Source organism: Coregonus clupeaformis, chromosome 7 (assembly GCF_020615455.1).
Source record: "Coregonus clupeaformis isolate EN_2021a chromosome 7, ASM2061545v1, whole genome shotgun sequence".
Taxonomy (NCBI): domain Eukaryota; kingdom Metazoa; phylum Chordata; class Actinopteri; order Salmoniformes; family Salmonidae; genus Coregonus; species Coregonus clupeaformis.
Window position 1 is genome coordinate 17,454,915 of NC_059198.1, and position 16,616 is coordinate 17,471,530.

The following is a 16,616-nucleotide window of genomic DNA, read 5'->3' on the forward strand; positions in this document are numbered from 1 at the left end:
CCCTCTAAAGTACTTCAGTATGTTGATTGTGCTGGTGCCTTTGCGTCTTCCCCTCAGGTCCAAGGCCACCTTTAATATGCTTGCGGAGGATGACATCGGCATTTACTCTTGTGCTGTCACCCACACCGACGGTGCATCCTCCAGCTACACTCTCTCAGCAGAGGGTGAGTCCCACTGTGTCTGTGGTACCGTAGCACTGTACTAGTCTGAACACGTTATCACTTTAGTAACTAACTTAGAAGGTTAAGAGGGTAGCAGAGCTTCATTGCTCCTGTGTAATTTCTACTTCTTAATCTCTGATTCATATTTCATCTCATAAATCTTTTTTCTTTATTGACAGAGCTGAAGAAACTTCTGGAGATCAGCCATGACCACAAATTCCCCAGTGAGAAACTCAGACACCATGTTCTATGGATGCGTCCCAAATGGCACCCTATTCCCTTAGTGCACCACTTTTGACCAGGGCAAAAGTAGTGCACTGTGTAGGGAATAGGGTGTAATTTGGGATGCATACATCTTTTCTCATTTGTTTGTTCTGTGTATGACTCTTTCCTCTCTGTTCCTGCTCTCACTTTTTCACTTTCTCTCCTCTGTCTCTCTCCTTCTCATTCGATCTGTCTAGTTATTCCCTTAAAGACAGAGCTGGCTGTGGAGCTGCAGGAGAAGGGCAGAATTCGCTTCTGGCTGCAGGCTGAGAAGATCTCTGCTAATGGCAAAATAGAATATGTGTTTAACGACAACAATCTCTCCCAGGGAGAGGTAAGTAGGCACTGAATGGAAACAAAATAACTGAACTGTCTCTTAATGTTGAGCCGCTTAGGGTTGCTAAAATTCCCAGGTTTTCCAGAAATCCTGGTTCGAGGTTTCCTGGATTTCCTGCTTATTCCTTGCTGATTGCGAGAATTCTCCAACTGGCATTTCTGGAAAACCTGGGAATTTTGGGAAAGTGACCTGCAATTTGCAACCCTGTGCTCCCTACATATGTATAACATCTAGTGTAATTGATGTTGTTGAGATGAAGTTTATGAGACCAGACTAAAAAGTATTTTCCTATGGCCTGCTTTCCAGAAATACAAGATGAACTTTAACAAAGACACAGGTGTGATTGAGATGACCATGGAGTCTCTGCTCCCAGAGGACGAGGGAACCTTCACCTTCCAGCTGCAGGACGGCAAAGCAACCAACCAGTCCAGCTTGGTGCTGATTGGAGAAGGTAGGATAAACTCTGCCTCTCATTCTCTCCTTCTCCTATCATCTTCCATCACTCTCTCCTCTTGCCTGATAGCCAGTCAGTTTGTGCTATCATGCCAACTCCTTGTCAGTCTTTGTCATAGCTTGAAAAGGACAGCAATGGACTAGGCAAGAGCACAAACAGATCTGGGACCAGGCTATCTCTCCTCTGTTGTAAAGAAAAAACAGCCCCACTATGGCTCAGAAGTTAGATCTTAACATATTTCACTAGTGGGCAGTAAAAGCTTACTATAAACCATGAACATTTGTGCTCACACATTAATGACAAATGTATCTGATTAAATAATACAAGACACATCATAGTGACTATATTACATGAAAGATTAATGTAATTGTACATAAAAGTTGTGTTGCCTAATCAGGAATGATGTGTTTTTCCAGTGTTCAAGGGGCTGCAGAAGGAGTCTGCATTCATGCGCAAAGAATGGCACAGAAAGCAAGGTATGGGATCTTTTTAAATGAAGAAAATATGTCATGAGTAGAATAGTGATATGATGAGATATTAGAATATTAGATTTATAGAACAATTTCAGAAATCATTTCAACATAATTGATAATTGAAATATTCCCACTGTCTTGTTTTTCGTAGGTCCTCACTTTGTGGAGTATCTGAGTTATGAAGTGACCCCAGAATGTTGTGTTGTCCTGAAATGCAAGGTGAGACTGCTGAGAAACAGGGTTAGAGGGAACTCTTGGAAATAGATGTCAGTATTAGGAAAATTATTCTTAGCTCACACACTTCTCCAGATGACTTGTTACCCACCGGTGTGCAGTAATGAAGTGGACCTGAACAACATATCTCTGTCTAACTCTATTTCCATCCCTCTATCGCTATCACCCTCTGCAGGTTGGGAACATAAAGAAGGAGACTGTTGCATTGTGGTACAAGGATGGGCGTGAGATCAAGGGAGACGAGAAACTCACCTTCACCGAGGGAGTGCTCAAACTGGAGATTGCTCAGGTGAGAGGGATTCTACAGTTATTTCATACACATCATACATAAAAAATATATCCTTTACCACATGTCTCTTATACAGCAGTATAAGACCATACTGCACAATAGCTGTCTTTAGAGCGTTAAGAATATTGTTTTGCACATTACTCTAGGCTATATGAATGGCTCTTCTATACAGTAGGCTACATATAGGTTTGAAAATATTATATTATATGTTTTCAATATACTGCACATGTATGAACATACTGTATGTATTGAATGTTTTTGTTCTACACATCATTATATAGTCAATGTGCTGTTTGTTTGCAACTATGTATGACTGTATCATCATTGCACATCTCTGTCTATATGTTCATATATCATAAATATATGATGGGTTCCTCACACTTCATGGATGCTATCTTCTGGCTGCAAGATGGTGGAGTAAGTTGAGCATAAGGCGGTCTGAAGGGGTTGCGACCATGTGAAAAGTTTTGTCTTACTCTAATCGTAAATTACTGTCTTAATATCACTTTCTTCATTATATTAATCACAATTTCTCTGTAATTTCCAGTTACAGCATCAAACCAATCCTTACTTAAATTTGTATAAAACCTTAAATTCTAACCCCACCATTTAATAATCAATGTATTATTTCTTACTAAATTACAGCATATTTCAACACTATTCAACATTTTCCCTCTAACACACCATGTCTCAACCTTTGTTCTCTGTATTAAAGGTAGACTGACGTAGATGCAGAAAGTAAACTGCATACTGGGTCAATTTCCTCAACAACTAAGAGCTGTTTTGGTGCCTGGGCTACCACACTGTGAACAGAGTGAAGCGAACCAGTGCACATGCGCAGATATTGTGTGTGACTATGTGAGAGCAAGGCCTTGCATCTCGCTCATCTCAATATCTGCGATGCTGCTCGTGGCAACATAATTTCGCTGAGTCTACCCTTAATCTGTATTATAAAATCTGTTTTATGTCTTTTACAGTATATCACATCCTTTTGTAATTCACCTGTTTTCCACCCTACATATGTCTCCCTAGTCTTCAGCCAAACACACCACTCATCCCCATTTCTGTGTGTAGTCAAAAGTGGCACAGTGAGTGCACGTGTGACACGCATCGTGCCTTAGCGGTGCAGCATGTAAACATGTCACATGTGTCCTATTACAGCGTGATGCTCCTCCTGCAGCCCTAGCGACAGACCTAGACAATTCCCTCGAGGACCTTATCTGGAGAATACTCAAAGTTGGGATCAGCTTGATCTTTTTGTCACCTTAAGTGATCATCTTCTTGGTTTTGCTGTTTTGAGAATGCTTTTTTGCTTTTGTGTCAAATAAATGTGTGTCCTGCAGCACCCATGGCAGGGGAGAAAAGCTTGCCTTTTCGCTTGAGAGTTTAATTTTCATCCTTTACAAAATGATGTGTGTCTCAAACCTGGCCTTCTCTTATAGATCTCAAAGAAGGATGCCGGTGTCTATGAGATTATTATGAAGGATGACAGAGGGAAGGACACATCCACATTGAACCTGACAGAACAAGGTGACTAACCCCTCAAAGCCATACCTCATTGTGTGTATAGTAAACTGTCAACAAGACCTCATCATATTTACAAAGTGACGTAATTGTCACATTTCTGTTCGCCAGGTTTCAGAGACTTGATGAATGAAGTGTTCAGTAATATCGGTAAGTACATGTGTCTCACATTGCAGTAGTAAACCAATTAACTTAAGTTTAACTTGTGTTCAAAACATCTACAAAGTGTTCCTCTGTAAAGTTGCTCTGTGTAACGTCGCGCTGTGTAACTCTGCACTGTGTAACGTCTCTGTAATGCCTCTGTAACGTTGCACTTTATAACATCTCTGTAACGTTGCACTGTGTAACATCTCTGTAATGTTGCACTGTGTAACATCTCTGTAACGTTGCACTGTATAACATCTCTGTAACCTTGTACTGTGTAACATCTCTGTAATGTTACACTGTATAACATCTCTGTAACGTTGTACTGTGTAACATCTCTGTAACATTGCACTTTATAACATCTCTGTAACGTTGTACTGTCTAACATCTCTGTAACATTGCACTTTATTATTATAACATCTCTGTTATGTTGCACTGTATAACATCTCTGTAACGTTGCACTGTGTAACATCTCTGTAACCTTGTACTGTGTAACATCTCTGTAATGTTGCACTGTGTAACATGTATGTAATGTTGCACTGTGTAGCATCTCTGTAACGTTGCACTATGTAACATCTATGTAATGTTACACTGTATAACATCTCTGTAACGGTGCACTGTGTAACATCTCTGTAACATTGCACTGTGTAACATCTCTGTAATGTTGCACTGTGTAACATCTCTGTAATGTTGCACTGTATAACATCTATGTAATGTTGCACTGTGTAATATCTCTGTAACGTTCCCTAGCCAACTCCTCCACTGCACTGAAGATCCAAAGCACAGAGGAGGGCATCAGACTCTACTCCTTTGTCAGTTACTACAACGAGGCACTCCAGGTCACCTGGCACCACAAGTGTGTAGTCTCCTTACTTGTGTTTGTGTGCACGGATGTGCGTACCTTCATGTGGGCGTGTGTGTTCGTGCGTGTTTGCAAGTACATTCAACTGTCAGGTGTGTGTCGTCTGTGAGATGCAGCCTATGTGTGTGTGTTTCAGTGAGTTGTTTTTCTCTCTAATAGGGATTCAGCGATAGCCTTCACAGACCGCATTAAGAGTGGTGTGGTGGGAGAGCAGCTGTGGCTCCAGATCACAGAGCCCACAGAGAAAGACAAGGGCAAATACGCCATCGAGTTCCATGATGGGAAGGGTGGTCTGAAGAGGACTGTGGAGCTGTCTGGCCAGGGTGAGTTCCAAATGACACCTTATTTCCTATATAGTGCACTCATTTTGACATCTACATGGAATTAAGGGGCTCCCGTTCCTTCATCAATGCTTTGATAGGTTTACTCACCTCCTCTTATTTCTTCCAGCATTTGATGACGCATATGCAGAATTCCAGAGGCTCAAGTAAGTTACCCCACATTAATGGATTTTTATACACACTTTTCCCCCATTGTGTTAGCAAGCTGTTCTACATGTTGTGGATGTGGCATGCCAGTAAGTACCCAGCAAACCCGGAACATTCCTAGAACATTAGCTAACATTCCCATTAAGATCTAGTTAGGGTTTGAGCTAACATTAGGATGAAAACGTCCCACAAACATTCTAAGAATGTCACCAAATATGTTTTCTGAGAAAATGTTGAAGTGAAATATCCTTGGAATGTTCTCCTAACAGTCACTAAAATGTTGTGTAAAAACTACCACATAATGTTCTCATTAGGTGTGTGATAACACAACGTAATAACACAATGTTCCAGTAATGCTCTTAGAACGTACTGCCGCAACAAAATGAGGGAGCAATAGAAGGGGTTCTGAGCAAACATTACAGGAACGATCTACTAATGTTGATGGATATGTTATTTAAAACACCCATAACAACAAGCAGAAAATATCTCTACAATGGTCTCATAAAATTATTGTATTGTGTGACATTATGAGATGGGTTCTAAAAACATTCCCTGAACATACTTCAGTAATTATGTCTGGATTCAATTGAATAGGTTCTGAAAAAACATTACAGAAACGTTCTGTGAATATTTATGGAGACGTCAAGCTAAACACCCCAAATAACGTGCAGGGAACATTCCCACAAGACTCTCGTAAAGTTATAGTGTGATGTTATAACATGATTGTTCCAATAACGTTCCCTTAACAAACGTCAGCAATTATGTCTGGATTTAATACAAGTGGTTCTGAGAAAACATTATAGCAATGTTCAGCTAATGTTAATACAAATTCAGACAGCTGATGTTCTGAAAGAGCTGAAAAATCTGGACCCCTACAAATCAGCTGGGCTAGACAATCTGGACACTTTCTTTCTAAAATTAGCTGCCGAAATTGTCGCAGCCCCTATTACTAACCTGTTCAACCTCTCTTTCGTAACGTCTGAGATTCCCAGAGATTGGAAAGCTGCCGCGGTCATCCCCCTCTTCAAAGGGGGTGACACTCTAGATCCAAACTGTTACAGACCTATATCCATCCTGCCCTGCCTTTCGAAAGTATTTGAAAGCCAAGTTAACAAACAGATCACCGAACATTTCGAATCCCACCGTACCTTCTCCGCTATGCAATCCGGTTTCCGAGCTGGTCATGGGTGCGCCTCAGCCACGCTCAAGATACTAAACGATATTATAACTCTGATCGATAAAAGACAGTACTGCACAGCCGTCTTCATCGACCTGGCCAAGGCTTTCGACTCTGTCAACCACCGCATTCTTATTGGCAGACTAAATAGCCTTGGTTTCTCAAATGACTGCCTCGCCTGGTTCACCAACTACTTCTCAGATAGAGTTCAATGTGTCAAATCGGAGGGCCTGTTGTCTGGCAGTCTCTATGGGGGTACCACAGGGTTCAATTCTCGGGCCGACTCTCTTCTCTGTGTATATCAAGGATGCCGCTCTTGCTGCTGGTGACGCTCGGATCCACCTCTATGCGGACGACACCATTTTGTATACATCTGGCCCTTCATTGGACACTGTGTTAACAAACCTCCAAACGAGCTTCAACGCCATACAACACTCCTTCCGTAGCCTCCAACTGCTCTTAAACACTAGTAAAACTAAATGCATGCTCTTCAACCGAACGCTGCTTGCACCCGCCCACCCGACTAGAATCACTACTCTCGGCGGGTCTGACCTAGAGTATGTGGACAACTACAAATACCTAGGTGTCTGGTTAGATTGTAAACTCTCCTTCCAGACTCACATTAAGCATCTCCAATCAAAAGTTAGATCTAGAATCGGCTTCCTATTTCGCAACAAAGCCTCCTTCACTCATGCTGCCAAACATGCCCTCGTAAAACTGACTATCCTACGATCCTTGACTTTGGCGATGTCATTAACAAATTAGCCTCCAACACTCTACTCAGAAAATTGGATGTAGTCTATCACAGTGCCATCCGTTTTGTCACCAAAGCCCCATATACTACTCACCATTGTGACCTGTACGCTCTTGTTGGCTGGCCCTCACTACATATTCGTCGCCAAACCCACTGGCTCCAGGTCATCTATAAATCACTGCTAGGAAAATCCCCGCCTTATCTTAGCTCACTGGTCACCATAGCAACACCCACCCATAGTCTGCGCTCCAGCAGGTATATCTCACTGGTCATCCCCAAAGCCAACACCTCCTTTGGCCGCCATTCCTTCCAGTTCTCTGCTGCCAATGACTGGAACGAACTGCAAAAATCTCTGAAGCTGGAGACTCTTATCTCCCTCACTAACTTAAAGCATCAGTTGTCAGAGCACCTTACCGATCACTGCACCTGTACACAGCCATTCTGAAATTAGCCCACCCAACTACCTCATCCCCATATTGTTATTTATTTTGCTAATTTGCACCCCAGTATCTCTATTTGCACATCATCTTTTACACATCTATCATTCCAGTGTTAATAAGAAATTGTAACTATTTTGCACTATGGCCTTACCTCCATAATTTACTACATTCGCACATACTGTATATATATTTTCTGTTGTATTTTTGACTTTATGTTTTGTTTACCCCATATGTAACTCTGCGTTGTTGTTTTTATCGCACTGCTTTGCTTTATCTTGGCCAGGTCGCAGTTGTAAATGAGAACTTGTTCTCAACTGGCTTACCTGGTTAAATAAAGGTGAAATAAATATAATAAAAGGCCCATTCCACAAAAAGAGTGCCTTTTGCGTCCCTTTGATATTTTAAGAAGAAATTGTGCATTAATATTTAATTTAAAAGCCTTTTATATTAAATGAAGTGCTTTTTAATATGGGCCACACGAGGAAAAAGAAGAAACACTGCTCTTGCTAGTATCACTGCTCTTTATTAAGCTTTACGTATCGGCCACAAGGCCTTTGTCAGAGCTTTTGTGAGTGTTTATAATTTGCACCCTTATGTAGACATTGCTCCATCCACATCCGTTCAATGCATCGAATGGGGTTGAAGTCGAGGGAAAATAACAACGTCCATTTCATAAGTATTCTAATAAAGTGTGTACATAAAATGCATTAAACAAATCTGTAAAACCACAATGAGGACATCAAACCTATCAAGTAAGTTTTCATAAATCATTGGGTACAGTGCAAGAAAAAATGTCAGCGTAGTCTGAAGTGGCGGCATTAATTCATGTTCACATTTACAACATAACATGCATGGGCTTTTCATCATTAAGACCTTTGGGGTATAATGTCTGGAGGGTGAAAATCCAAAAACATTATCTTTTGCTCAGAGTATTATTTATATCACCTCCCCTGTCTGATATCTTGACTTTCTCAATGCCACAAAATCTAAAGGTAGAAATGTCATGAAATGTCATATAGACCACATGGAAAATTCAATAAATCAGATGTTTTATATGAATAAAGACTTGCTAAAGTGCCAAAGGGAATGCTGGGTAAAACCTAAATATTATATTTCAGAAACCTTTAATGAATACATAAAGATGTATGTGAGCATTCTTGCAACATCTTTGCACATTCTTGAACATTTGTGCACCCCGATTTTGTGTTTTGGGAACCTATCTCTTCAATGTCCCCCACACTGTTCCCACAACCTAATGAAATGTTTTGTGAACTTTTAAAGAACATTACAAATATGTTCTGTTAACATTCTTGTAACATCAGAGGAATGTTCTGTGCACCCTAATACAAACATTGTATAATCATCAGCACAACTGGACACATGTTGTGTTACTATAACCTTTGGGGGTAATGTTCTAACACCATTCCCACAAAAGGAAGGAAATGTTCTGGGAACATTCAAAGAACCAGTTTTGGTTTGCTGGGTACTCTGCATCCATCCTTCCTTTCATGTGATTGCTATATTTGGTGTTCCTCTCAGTCTGCCAAGCCACTCTCTCTGTGCATGTATGTTTATATAGCAGGCAGTCTCTGACAGGCTTTGAGTAAGGGCATAGGGAAGTGTAAGAGTAAGGCCCCATGTAGCTCAGTTGGTAGAGCATGGTGCTTGCAACGCCAGGGTTGTGGGTTTGTTTCCCACGGGGGGCCAGTATGAAAATGTATGCACTCACTAACTGTAAATCGCTCTGGATAAGAGTGTCTGCTAAATGACTAAAATGTAAAATGTAATGAAGGCTTTACTTAGACATGCTTCCTGGCTCCAGTCCAAACACATTCTCTGCATTCATTTCTCTTATCTTTGTTCTTCAATCTGTTTTGTCTCTTCCAATGTCAGAGCGGCCGCTATTGCAGAGAGAAGTAAGTACACACACACACACACACACACACACACACACACACACACACACACACACACACACACACACACACACACACATTATTAGATGGGGATGAGAGGGCTGCTCTCAGTATTGTAGTGGGTACTGTTATTTTCAAACTGATCTGAGGTCAGTGGTCTAATTTGGTGCTCTTTGTTTCAGATCGTGCTCGCGTGGCAGGAGGCCTGCCTGATGTCGTCACCATACAGGAGTTAAAGGTAACCATGTCTGGATGGATCTGGATCTGTCTGTCTGTCTGTCTGTATATGCATGTCCATGGTTCCATACTGGCCTGGGACTCAAGCATTGCAGACTTGATTGTGTATGACACTACTACGGCTGCATCTGAAATGGTACCCTAGTATTCCCTATATAGTGCACTACTTTTGATCAGCTATGGTCTAAAGTCATACACTATATAAGGAAGAGCTCTGGTCAAAAGTAGGATGCTATATAGGGAATAGGGTGCCATTATAGGTTGCCATTTCAGACTCACCTTATTATGTCTGATCTTGTCTCTCGCCATCAGGCCCTGAACCTGACCTGTAACATTTCGGGCGAACCCCTGCCTGAGGTAGTCTGGCTGAAGAACGAGAGGGAGATTGTGTCTGATGGCCACTACGTCATGAAGTTCGAGGCGGGCAAGTACGCCAGCTTCACCATCACCACGGTGAACACGACAGACTCGGGCAAGTACAGTATCCTGGTGAAGAACAAGTACGGCACAGAGAGCGCCGACTTCACCGTAAGTGTCTTCAGTCCCGACAGCAAGAAATAAGGGAGAAAGAAAGAAGGCCGGCAAGAAATAAGGGAGACCTCAATCTTTGCGTGAATATTATGTATAAAAATACATAAAAAAAGACAAAGAAAAAAGAAAGAAGTCCTGAGCGTTGGTTTGATGGTTTGAGATGGTTTTTATGGTAGTCTATACAGTATTTAACTCTAGTTTGAAAAGGTGTATCGTTTTACTCTGAGCATGAAATGTCCAAACGTTCCGAGAAAAATCTGAGAATTACAAAAAACATAAACACAATACTTTAGGTCCAATCATCCTTAATTTTGACACCACGATGAGTATAGTTATACATTTATAAAATTCCCCCATGTATTACAATATTTGCTATATTTTGCTAAGTATTGACACACTAAAAAGGTATGTAAAGACAAATGTTTGTGTTAATTCAAATTAATTTACTGCAATAGACTTAAAGCTAAAAGGTTAACCATCTAGTATTGGTTAAAAAGGACTATGTGAAGTAAATTTAAGATGCTGAAAACCTTGTTAGCTTACTCAAAGGTTATTACTGTATGTGCCATGCAAGAGTTTTAAAAAGTAAGGAAGTGAATAGATGCTCTATAAGCACTGACAAAGGAAGATTTTTTCTGTCATGTGGAATTTGAACAGATCCTGTGTTGTTTTTTCATTCACAATCACTGTTTACTGAATATGATGTCACCACCTATGTCACTCAGTGTGTTATTACATCACTCCTTCTGCCACTATATAATGATTATGGCATCACTTCCTCTGATTATGACATCACTTCCCCTGTCACTATGCAGTGATTATGACATTACTTCCTCTGTCACTCAGTAATGATTATGACATCACTTCCTCTGTCATTATGTAGTGATTCTGACATCACTTCCCCTGTCTCTCAGTAATGATTATGACATCACTTCCTCTATCACTACGTAATGATTATGACATCACTTCCTCTGTCCGCTGTCTCATGAGAAGGACTAATAAAATGGAGCATGGACTCCCTCACCAGGTCCTCCTCTGTTGTCTCACTGTGTTTTGTTCCCTCTGTATGACACCCCACTCTTCATTCTCCATTCCCCATTCTCTCCCTCCACTTTTCACTCTCTGCTTCAGTCTCCTGTTCACCATTCACTCGTGGTCACTTGTCTGATATTGTCTGATGGTCATCTTGTCTCCAAAGACCATGAAGGCATCTATCACCAAGGAGCAATGCAATCCCTCACTCTGAACATACACAAGCACCTCTCTCCGTACACAAGGGAGTCAAACTCAACTCCTTGACGACCGCACACACCTGCTGATTTTTAGTGTTATCTTTTAACAAGTGGCTGATTTAGACCTGGGTCTGTGGCCCTTGGGGACTTGAGCTTGACAACCCTGCTGCTTTGTACCATATGCTTTGTCTCTCAACACACTCAACCAACTGCACTCTGTCCACACACACTTCCAGTGAGCACCCCTCCTCCCATCACATTTCTCTGTACTGTGTGTTTGTAAGCACAAATCACCCTCAGACACCCACCATGTTTTTGTTCATTAGATGTTTTCTCATCAAGGATTCACCACTAGTAGGGCATTAAATTGGTTGCGTCCCAAATGGCAGCCTATTCCCAATATAGTTCACTACTTTTAACCAGAGCTCTATGGGACCTGGTCAAAAGTAGTGCAATAAATAGGGAACAGGGTCCCATTTGGGACGCAGAAATAATCTACTGCTACATAAGGTCTATGATGTGACGCAACAGTGCACCAAGCCCTCGTGATAAAGGAAAGGAACGTCTTATCATCAACTAACACACACATGACCCTGTCACTGAATGGGAAAAGTCTTAGTTATACATTTAGTGTGTGTGCCAGTCTGGGACACCATTTTTAGATTCACTGACTGGAAAAGATGGACATTAGACCCAGGAAATGTGATTGCAATGACATTAAAACAAACAAAGGGCTAAGTCACCAGAATATAATGAGAGCAGCCTGTCACATAACTCAAACATGTAGAGAGACCAGGAAGTGGGTTAGCCAGGGGTCTGAAACAAGAATACCAGGGCCTGTATTCATAAAGAGTATGAGTGCTGATCTAGGATCAGGTCCCAATCATTCATATTCATTATAGTCCAAAAGGCTAAACTGATCTGAGATGCAGTATCTCAAGTGTTGTATTATTTTTTGCAGTAGGCTATTCTATGTGGTAGAACATTCTGCTCTCTGCTGTCAGACACACTAAACCGCAAAGCATTAGCTACATTTTTTAGTCCATGCACAAGTAAACATGATCAATAGCTTATTACACCAGCAATAATATCATGTGATCCTGGAACAAAATTAGTTGTTGACATGTTTTTTGCAGCCCTCTTCTCAGAAGACGTTTTAGTGACATTTAATTTGTAGGCCTATAAATCACATTAGGAAAGTTTTGCAGTCTGGTAAGTAATCTCAAATGCCAACAATGTCTTTGAAGTAGAGCCCATTTTTTAAACATGGCTTGATGAAATTTAACTTTTTATTCACGAGACTAGTTTTAAAAGTAGCTAGGGAAATTCTGTGTGCAAGGTATGTGTTTGTGTGTGTGTGTGTGTGCGTGTGTGTTTGTGTGTGTGTGTGTAAATCCTAAAACATTTTCCATTTGCCAGTTGGTTGTAACAGAAGGCAAAGGGGACTTGGGAGTGACCTCCTATTTGACTGATGCTGATGGGAATGTGATCATTGGGTCTAAAAGCAGACCTACCACCCCAACAGAGAGGAGGAAGTCAGTCACTGGGAAGAAAATGCAGAAGAGAAAGGGTGAGGCGACAGCTGTCCACAATAATGTGTGCAAGAAAATTCTTAACACAAAATACTTTTAATGTGAATAAATGCGAATATTAGGCTACACCTTCAATTAGGCCACACTTCTGATTTTAAAAAATACAAACTTACTACTAAGTTAAAACAGTGTACAGAGTAATTATCTCATCTCAGAACCCAGATCTGGAGTAACAGTCTGTCACAAGAGACTAGGACCTATCTTACTTCAATGTGTCAGTCTATCACCTTCAGAAGACGTGGAGAGCATCATCATCATGTTTATCCTTTTTGAGTCAAAAGTGTAAGCACTATCACAAAAAGTCATGTTTGAGGTTAGGGGAAAAATTTAGTTAGGTTGTTTTCTTCACCACCAAACTAGTGAAGTTGTTTTGGATGGACGTTTTGGTGATGGCAAGGGCAGTCTTCTGATTGAGTCACTGATTAAACATAAGTAATGTCCTTTCTCTGGAAGAATCGATGTGAAATTATTTACCTGTGTGTGTGTGTGTGTGTGTGTGTGTGTGTTTCCTTAGATTCTGTAATCCTCCAGAAGCCTCCAGAGGAAAAGGAGGGGAAGAAGAAAGAAGAAAAGAAGATGGAGGACAAAACCGCAGACAAGAAAAAGGCTGCCCCTGCTGTTGCAAGCAAGGTCGGCAAGCAGGAGACCCTGCAGCAGCCCACAACTACAGCAGATGAGGCGAAGCCAGATGATGTCCCCACATCTGAGAAACTGGCAGAGAAACCACAGACTAACAAGGGAAAAAACGATCAAGACGAGTGACAATCAGAAAGCTGGTTACATAAGTGAAATAGTTATTTTGGAGTTTGATGTGGTTTATACGTCTTGCATGAATGATGTGTGTCTTTGAGCATCACTGAAACACCACTGGAATAACTGTTTTTCTCCCAACATCGTAATTCACTCTTCCTTTTCTTTAAAAGCCCAATGCTGTCAAAATTTCCGCTGATGAAACTAACATTCTGTCAAAAAATTTGATCAGTGTTGTTTCCTGATAGTTTCTGGTTAAAAATACAATCTACACAGGACTTCCTAATCAGTAGGTTTGCATGAGCAGGCGTTTCGGCTTTCCAAGGTGACATCCACATGCGGTAAATTGGTTAATAGAGCAATGACAAAGAGAGTTCCAAACCTCCCTGCCAATAACAGCTAGTTTTCAGTTTTCCCCTCCCCACTCAGACCACTCCCAGACAGTCCTAGCAAGATTCTTGCTTGAAAAATATACCGAACGAAAATATAAACGCAACATGTAAAGTGTTGGTCCCATGTTTCATGAGCTGAAATAAAAGATCTCAGAAATGTTGCATTCGCACAAAAATCGTATTTCTCTCAAATTTTGTGCACAAATTTGTTTACATCCCTGTTAGTGAGCATTTCTCCTTTGCCAAGATAATCCATCCACCTGACAGGTGTGGCATATCAAGAAGCTGATTAAACAGAATGATCATTACACAGGTACACCTTGTGCTGGGGACAATACAAGGCCACTCTAAAATGTGCAGTTTTGTCACACAACACAATGCCACAGATGTCTCAAGTTTTGAGGGAGCATGCAATTGGCATGCTGACTACAGGAATGTCCACCAGAGAATTTGGACAGCTGATGAAACGGAGTATTTCTGTCTGTAATAAAGCCCTTTTGTGGGGAAAACCCTATTCTGATTGGCTGGGCCTGGCTCCCCAGTGGGTGGGCCTGGCTCCCAAGTGCCCATTTTAATGAAAATCTTTTACTGTTAAGTACTTAATTGTTACCCAGAAATGATTTGATATTGATATAAAAACGGCTGCATTGGGCCTTTAAAAGCAGGGAAGATTAAAATACAGAGTGAGGGGATGTCATTTTGTATTACAATGTATAACTCAAACATGCAGTCCTAGCTATAAACTTGTAGCTCAAAGGAAGGGCCACAAAAAAGGGCATAATTTGCATAATCTTCACATCTTTAACCTTTGGTGGTGTTATTGCTAGCATTTTTTTTGTGCTTTTAAGAGTGTGGATTTAATAATATTTTTTGATTGAATAAAATGCAGTAATAGGCCACTTTAAGACACCTGAGATTGGGAATGACATATGTTCACCAATGAAACAGGAGTATGTGTATTGAGGGATACACAACTGACCGATTTTTGAACAAACATTAGTTTCTCATGCACAGGCCTAATAGAAGTCAAAGTCACCAAAGGAATGATATGGGTCTATAGGCAAGAGAGGCAGTGAAGGACAAACTAAACGTGAATACCTGAAGTGAACCAGAGCAGAGTAAAATCACAGCAAGGTCAAATATTAGAACATGTCACTCAGTTCACCCAATTAGCTTGGAGGCAACATCATTGTGTTTATTTTTGTTTAAATTAATATCACTTGGTGAATGAACACTTGTAATTCATACACAATTATCGAGGATATTGCATGGGTCACTTCTCTTGACTGGTATAATTGTTTGAATTGCGCAGTTGCTGTGCATTGAAACTCATGAGTCATGTTATGTTTGGTAGGCTATAGGCCTGCATAATATGGTGTGATAATAATGAAAAATAATACAAGGTTAGATTGTAAAAGCGCGAGTCTGTGTGGAATTTCTCAAATTGATACATTGTACTGGTAAAACGCCAGTAGATGGAAACTGTTACATTGTATCACGTGAAAGCACGGTTTGCTTCGTCATATGGTTAGATCACAGCGCCGCGAGACGAGCCAACTACGTAGAGGCTCGAGTTGAGGTGAACTGCCACGGTGAGAAATAACGGACACCGGCTGCCAAATGACTGTCTGAAAACGGTATGTATTCAAGTACTAGGCTACTCTCGCCGGTAAAGTTGATACGCTGCAGTTCTCTGCGAAACAGTAGGTTTTTCATTGAGGCTTTAGTACGAATCTGACGTTTGACTGGGCTAGCTATATGTAGCTTAGGCAACACAGTCAGTATCGGTTTAGCCTTAACGTCAGCTAACGTAGCAGGCATACAATAAACTGTTACTGTAAGAAGCTAGCTAGCTAGCTAGTATATATAACGTTTTTTTTTAAAGACTTCTGATGAGCAGCCTAGCTCTCGCTCATCAAGCTCTAAATTGTATTGTAATTAAATATACATACATATATTTATACATATATTTAGGTTAGAATTGCCTCTACTTTGTCTGACGTTACGCATGTCAAGAGTGGCTAGGGTGGCAATGGATAATAGCATAATTTCAGTAAATGTTTATAGACACAGCAACAATATCACACAATCTTACTCATAAAGCTTAGTAGACATACAATGTTGCTAGCTTTTACTTAAGAAATGCTAGTCTTGAATGACAATTTGGCATTCAAGACAAACCCATTGAAATGTACCCCTTGAATTGAATAATAATCGCTCTAACCGCTAGGCTACTTGCAGCCAAATGCCATGGAATGGGGTGCATTTGCTCTACCTATAGTCTATTGTTTACATTTTTGTTGGTGGCCCACTATTTGATGTTGTGCACATTTTACAGTGCATGACTTTAAAACGACTTCATCCC

General features: G+C 40.8%; 2 protein-coding genes across 11 annotated transcripts in view; both read left to right on the plus strand.

The window, feature by feature from the left end:
- Nucleotides 1–14,412, plus strand: part of LOC121569886 (M-protein, striated muscle) — a 43,598-nt gene extending 29,186 nt beyond the window's left edge. For 7 of the 10 annotated variants that reach the window (XM_045221192.1, XM_045221185.1, XM_045221187.1 and 4 more), the window contains 17 exons: nt 58–164; nt 341–385; nt 623–759; nt 1,069–1,213; nt 1,633–1,692; nt 1,841–1,908; nt 2,099–2,212; nt 3,655–3,742; nt 3,848–3,886; nt 4,631–4,736; nt 4,902–5,065; nt 5,193–5,229; nt 9,495–9,517; nt 9,700–9,755; nt 10,067–10,282; nt 12,937–13,087; nt 13,624–14,412. In XM_045221192.1, coding sequence (XP_045077127.1) covers nt 58–164; nt 341–385; nt 623–759; nt 1,069–1,213; nt 1,633–1,692; nt 1,841–1,908; nt 2,099–2,212; nt 3,655–3,742; nt 3,848–3,886; nt 4,631–4,736; nt 4,902–5,065; nt 5,193–5,229; nt 9,495–9,517; nt 9,700–9,755; nt 10,067–10,282; nt 12,937–13,087; nt 13,624–13,871 — 1,804 coding nt within the window. In that variant the 3' untranslated portion in view covers nt 13,872–14,412. Of the gene's footprint in view, nt 1–57; nt 165–340; nt 386–622; nt 760–1,068; nt 1,214–1,632; nt 1,693–1,840; nt 1,909–2,098; nt 2,213–3,654; nt 3,743–3,847; nt 3,887–4,630; nt 4,737–4,901; nt 5,066–5,192; nt 5,230–9,494; nt 9,518–9,699; nt 9,756–10,066; nt 11,316–12,936; nt 13,088–13,623 lie in introns of those variants that run through there. The other 3 variants (XM_041881176.2, XM_045221191.1, XM_045221193.1) reach the window with 1 other exon arrangement.
- Nucleotides 14,413–15,774: 1,362 nt separating this feature from the next.
- Nucleotides 15,775–16,616, plus strand: part of lpin2 (lipin 2) — a 60,638-nt gene continuing 59,796 nt past the window's right edge. Inside the window, exon 1 of the mRNA XM_041881174.2 lies at nt 15,775–15,888. The gene's annotated coding sequence lies outside the window, so the exon portion shown is untranslated. The remainder of the gene's footprint in view (nt 15,889–16,616) is intronic.